At 42.9% G+C, this 6,000-nt stretch overlaps 1 protein-coding gene across 1 annotated transcript in view; it reads left to right on the top strand.

The window, feature by feature from the left end:
* Nucleotides 1-6,000, top strand: part of LOC308146536 (thyrotropin-releasing hormone-degrading ectoenzyme-like) — a gene marked incomplete at both ends in the record, with an annotated part of 141,821 nt that overhangs the window by 111,563 nt on the left and 24,258 nt on the right. Inside the window, 4 exons of the mRNA XM_080518412.1 lie at nt 1-5; nt 2,206-2,294; nt 2,414-2,547; nt 2,670-2,725. The exon at nt 1-5 is cut by the window's left edge and continues 174 nt beyond it. Of these exons, the coding sequence (XP_080374538.1) occupies nt 1-5; nt 2,206-2,294; nt 2,414-2,547; nt 2,670-2,725 (284 nt within the window). The remainder of the gene's footprint in view (nt 6-2,205; nt 2,295-2,413; nt 2,548-2,669; nt 2,726-6,000) is intronic.

Genomic DNA, 6,000 nt, shown 5'->3' with positions numbered 1-6,000 from the left:
AACAGGTACGTCCGTCCATCGAACCATCCGTCCATAATCCCATTGTGGCAGAAATACAAAAGTTGCCACTAGAATATGACACTTAGAACCAAAATACTTAAATTGTTAAAAAAAAAAACAACAACAACAACAATTGTTGCAAAACGATTGCAACAAAAATACAAAGGTTGTGACAAAGGTTACAGTAGAAATACCAAAGTGGTTCCAAATGAGAAAAAGTTACTACCAAAATGCACACTTTATTCTGAAATAGCAAAGTTGCAATAAAAGTTGAAACATGAATAGTAGAAACTAAAAGGTTTGGAGTAAAAATACCAAATTTGTTCAAAAACAAAAACAAAAAAGTTGAAAAACATTGTCGAGAAAATACAAAGAGTTTGCCCAGAAAAACAAATGTGCAATAAAAAATACAATAGTTCCGACAATTTTTATAAAAATCCAAAAGTTATTTGTGTATTTATGTCGCGATTTTTGTCGTGGCCCTTTTGGGCCTCCATAGTTCTCTTAAAGCTGCAGTACAGCGGCCATTAAAACCACTACGGAGGCCCAGAAGCTTCAACCTGTGGGACATATTTCAACTTTGTTGTAGTTTGTTTGATAGTCGTGACACTTTTCGACCTCACAGATGAATGATTTGACCCTCCAGCTGTTGTGAGAGGAGCGCTCGTTTCGCCCACCCCCTCCTCCGAGCTTCAACTTTCACGCTACATTAAGCAGCCAGTTTCTTTTTTTTTTTTTCCCTCCTCATGAAAAAGCACTTTTCTACTTTTTAGTTTTTTCATCACCTTTTACATCATTTATATTTCATCTATATTTGATGGGCCCGATGTTTTATTCACGTCCCTTCACAACCTCTGGAGTTTATTCCCTTCGCTGTTTCATCGACCCACTTCCTCCCGCATCAATACTTCATCAGCTCCCCCCTCTCACCTGTTGTTCCTGTTTTCATACATTTACGATCGCCCTGAACGTTTCCCCTCCTTATTTAATCCTCCCGCTCATTCGGAGTATTACATTTTTTTTTTTTGCGCTCCTGTCGGTGGTTGGCTTCAGTCGCACACTGAGCGGGGTCCCGCGAGGCGTTCGCTGACACTGGGAGAGAAGAAAGAGCGAGCGGCGGATTGAATCAGACGCTCCGCCGGCGTCCCGCCGCTCCGCCGTCGACTCCAAACTCGAGTTGTTTTATTTCAATTTAGCTCTCCTGCAGAGGAAACGCGTCCCAGAAACACATAGCGGAGAATAAACAAACAGTTTTCTGAAGACGCGTTGCTACAGAGCAGCTTTTTGTTTTAAGTCTAGCGTTAGCGTCGGTGGCTACGTCACTGGAGCAGCTGTTAGCTTTAGCGTTAGCAGAAAACGCAAACAGATTGCATGTATAAGCTGCCCGGTTCGAACTGGGAGTCTCTGTGGAGGGAAAGCAACTTTTGCTCATCCTCTTCTTTTTGTATTGGTGGGTTTTAAAGTGACATTGACAGTTTGTATCTGAGCTAAAAGAAAGAAAAAAGAAAACTAAAAAAGACTGATAAAGGCTTCAAACACGCTGCTTACTGCACAACTTCACAAGTCCTAAACTTTCAAAAGCGTCTTTATGACTAAAGTCTTCAATGTGAAGGAGAAAGGAGAACTTGATTATGCTTTTAGTTTATCCATGAGTACATTTTTGGGGCCGATTCTAAAGCGTGCTCTGGACGCCGTTTTGACCTTGTGTCTCCATCAGAAGTCTGGTGGTGGCGTGTCTGAAAGCGGGAGGCTGGGTTTTCACGTTCCTCCACGCTGGAACCCGTTTTTAAACAACTCTGTCTTCAGGTTCCCAAGACGGCGAGTCGTGTGGACGATCGGCCAAAAATAAAATAAAAAAACGATCCGGTTGCATGAAATGACGCCATCGTGCAAACTTATTGGTACTCTACCTCTGGTTTAAACCTCCTCGCTCGCTTTGAAGAGACACCGACTCTCAGCTGCCTCCAGTTTGACTGATGCTGCCCGTCTGATACAGCAATTACCCCCCCCCCGACACCCCCCCCCCGTATAAAACACAGCAGGTGTCTCTCGCTTCATTCCCAGCTGACTGATGCAGAACGATCAGGGCTGACCATCTCGCTCTCTCTCTCTCTCTAATGCCTCTCTATCTGATAACAAGGGGCAATAAAACCTGGTTCGATTCCGTCACTGACCCCCCCTCTCCCCCCCTTTTCCCCTCTCTAGTTTACAGTGGCAGATCCCTCTGACGGTGGCTGTCGGGAACTCGTCCGCCGTGTGTTCAGAGGCTCTCCTGTGGATCAACAACAAGACGGGTACCACCGACCTCCAACACACTCCCACTTCCTCGCGAGCCTGTACAAAAAAAAAAACAACAAACAAACTCGTAGATTCTTTGATCGATGAACAGCTTGGAAGTTTAATTCCGTTTCAGAAATCCACCGCGTCGGTCAGATGGACGACGGCACCTGGCTGATCGGAAACATCAACCAGACCGGATACTTCCGCGTCAACTACGACCTGCCGAACTGGAAACTGCTGATTCTGCAGCTGCACAGTAACCCTCAGGTAGAAACCCGTCGGCTGCTCGCTCTCTCTCTCTCTCTCTCTCTCCATACGTCCACTTTTACCCGTTTTTTTTTTCTCCTTCCGTGTTTTCACTCGGGCTTTTTCTCCCTTCCCCCTCTCAGGTCATCTCCGTGGGAAACCGAGCCGGACTCATCGACGACGCCTTCAACCTGGCCAGGTGAGTCTTCCAGAGTCGTCTCTTGTTGGACTTATCGGAGGAAGCAGATTTTTTTTTTCTTTTTTTTTTCTGAGTTTAATGCAGTGAACTGCTCTTACTGCGGCTTCGTATGGTCGCTTCAGTTCAGAGCTCCTCACTCGTTCACACACGAGGCTTTAAGGTTGGAGCTTTACACAGTGATAACGTGCTTCGGGGATTAGCATACATTGAGTTTTATGTGTTCTTCTCATGTTTTTTTTATTTTTTTTATTCATTATCATGAACCTCCTGCAGCTTTGAAGTAAGCTTAATTAACTGCTGGTGGTTGAATCTGTTTTATAGACGCACTTGTAGCCTCTCAGGTTGAAATACCTTGGTTGCATAATCTTGTTTTTGTTGTTACACGGTTCCAGTGTAGAGAATATGGGGTGTGTACCAGTTACAAGTACCTGGTACGGTACTTTTGGTACTATCCACAACGTTTGTCAGTGAAGATCCATGAAAATCCCGACTATACCATACCAGCACATACTGCGCATTGGAAATGATGGTTTATATAATGGTGATTCCAGCTCGCCTTGGTAAGGGAACAGATAAGAGACCCGGTCCAGTTGGCGTGATTCAGTTGCTTTGCCTCATCAGGTGGTAATCTGGATCTTTTTAAGCAATGTGTTTCATGCAATTTCCACAAATCTTGCCTTGCACGCGCTAGGCTGGAGTTTAAATTCCCGGGCCGAGACAGAGTTTTGTCTCTTTAATTATTTGGTCGGCTCTCTCTCAGCGCTCAACCTTATCACGGGATCGGCGCCTCTGGCTGTCATAATGTTGCCGAGAAGTTGCGCAGGCGCTTTTACTGTGGCAGTCAGCGGTGTAGAACTCTGGCCTCAAATAAACTCTTGTCCCATCAAGTATTTCTGTACAAAAACGCCACTATTTGTTTCCTGAAAGTCTTCAAATATCACGTACTGAAGATAATTTAATCCTTTCCACTGACCTGGTGGCTTGGAGCCTCACAGGTTGTGAGATGTCACTCCGCTAACAGCCTTTAAGTTTGTTTACCTTTACCGTATTAGGTATGTACTGTATAAAATCATTTAAAATTAGAACAATCTTGCTTGATCAATATATATTTTATTTCATTTCGTTTCGTTTCGTTTCGTTTCGTTTCGTTTCGTTTCGTTTTAATACATTTTTTAAGTAGATCAGGTCGGAATGGAGGGTGAATTTCTCGGCGCTACCTTTTCCCTCAAACGTTGTGATGAATGAAGGAGGAGGCGCAGTCACTCGTTTCTCATCCTGATGCTTTTCGGCCCCGAGCTCTTTGAGCACTGTAACCAAAATCTAGTGTGACACCGACCCTATAACTCAATCTGCCCTCCTCTCTCTCTCTCTCTCCTGCCTCTCTCGGCCATCTGTCCACTGTCATGTCGGATGTGCAGTAGCTTGAGACGACTGCGCTTTCAACTGTGTGTGAGTGTGTGTGTGTGTGTGTGTGTGTGTGTGTGCGCATCTGCACAGAAGAAGAAACAACACAACCATTCATATTCGGTCCGACAGCAGAAGTCTCTCTTACTTCGGCCCACATCTGTCTCGGGAAGCAAACACGGAATGTTTAACGGGAAGGCGTTTGTTCAGGTTCCTTTTTTTGTTTGTTTTTTGTTTTGTTTTGTTTGTTTTTATCCTCAATGTGGCTCGGGAGAGGATTTCTTTTCCACTTTCATACCTGAGTGAAACATTAGAAGTGGACAAAGCTTTGAGTAAAATGACCCGCCACATGTTGGACCAGAGCAGATGTTTGCAACCTCTGGAGCCACACGGGGCTCTTCAACCACCTGAAAACCATTTGTAAATAATCATTTCCAGTTTATTTGCATGCCACACTGATTTTGAAAAAAATGGTCTCATCATGGTTAAAAATAGCTGAATACATTTAATCAGCTAAAACTCAAAGAAAAAGCTGGAATTAAGTTTTTAAAAAAACTATTGCCACTAAAATAGAAAAAATGCATGAAAATAACCTTTTTATTTTGTAAATCAAATTTTAAAAAACGACAATTTTCTTTCAAAAATGTAAAAAAAGCTTGAACCACTAAAAATCTACTAAAATATATGCAAGTCATACACATGACATGTAATAAATGCATCCTATTTTTTCTGTTTGAATGGTGATTTCATAACGATAGTCTTTTCTCCAGTTCAGATAATTGACATGTTTTGCAGGCAAAGGCAAATCCGTGGAACAAGGGGACATGAAGGTTGGAAAAGAACGACAAGTTCCCACCATTATTCAGACAAAAGCATGAGGTCACTGATGCTTTTGTGTATAAAACTCAGCACCTGCCTTTAGAAATAAAAGCAATACCTGGTAAAGAACTCTGAGCAAATCCAAAGAAAAAGTCCCCATTTCTATTCCCTATTCTACCTTTTCCCACCGTCCATTAAAGTCGATTGTTACAACCTTTGTTACAGATCAACATGCAGGGCAATTTGTGAGGAAACCAGCGGAGAGGTGTTTCCAACAGAGGAGCAGATGTTTGTTCTCCCAGCGTGCCTCATTTCCTGTAGCCTTTCACTATAAATCACGATGAAATCAGTCAAAATAAGACTCCAAAAACAAGCATTTATTCTATTAAGGGAAATGTTTTAACCCTGAATTTGACATGAAGAGAGATTCAAATAGAGAAATGAGCAGGTGAGGTTGTTTGTGGATAAAGTCCTGGAAGTTTAGCGTTTATCCGTCTGGTCGATGACCAATAGGAGCGAAGCACAAAGTCACATGACTGCACCAGTGACTTTTCAGGCATTTCCTGACAAACTGACGCGTCTTCATGGGTTTTACTAGCTTTTAACATGTAGCCTTGTAAAGAAATCGTAAACATGACATCCCATGTTTGGGTTCACATTTCTTTGGCGCTCTTGAGCACCGTCGTGGTAAATAGTTCTTCTGCACGAGGAACAAACATGGCGGCCTCTGGAGTGTCTGTGTTCTAGTTTTATTGTAATTATTGGAAGTTTTATCGTTGACATTCTCCCCTAATAGCATCCAGTTTCTCATCTGTCCATACGAATATCCAGAACCTTCCATGGTCTTTGTAACGTGTAGTTTTTTTTTGCACGCAAGATCCGTGTGTAGTTTCATTACTAAAACCGGCAACAGCGCCAACTCATGGCCTGGCATGTTAACGACATTGTTATGTTTTTGTTCAGAAACGTCCACCAAGGTTTTTTTTGTCTTGAGTCTGAAATGTCCCAAGTTGTACTTCCAGGTCCGAAACATATTTGTGTGGTTTCATACA

The sequence above is a fragment of the Blennius ocellaris genome (assembly GCF_963422515.1).
Source record: "Blennius ocellaris genome assembly, chromosome: 22".
NCBI classification, from domain to species: Eukaryota; Metazoa; Chordata; class Actinopteri; order Blenniiformes; family Blenniidae; genus Blennius; species Blennius ocellaris.
This window is presented reverse-complemented; position numbering and strand designations above follow the sequence as displayed.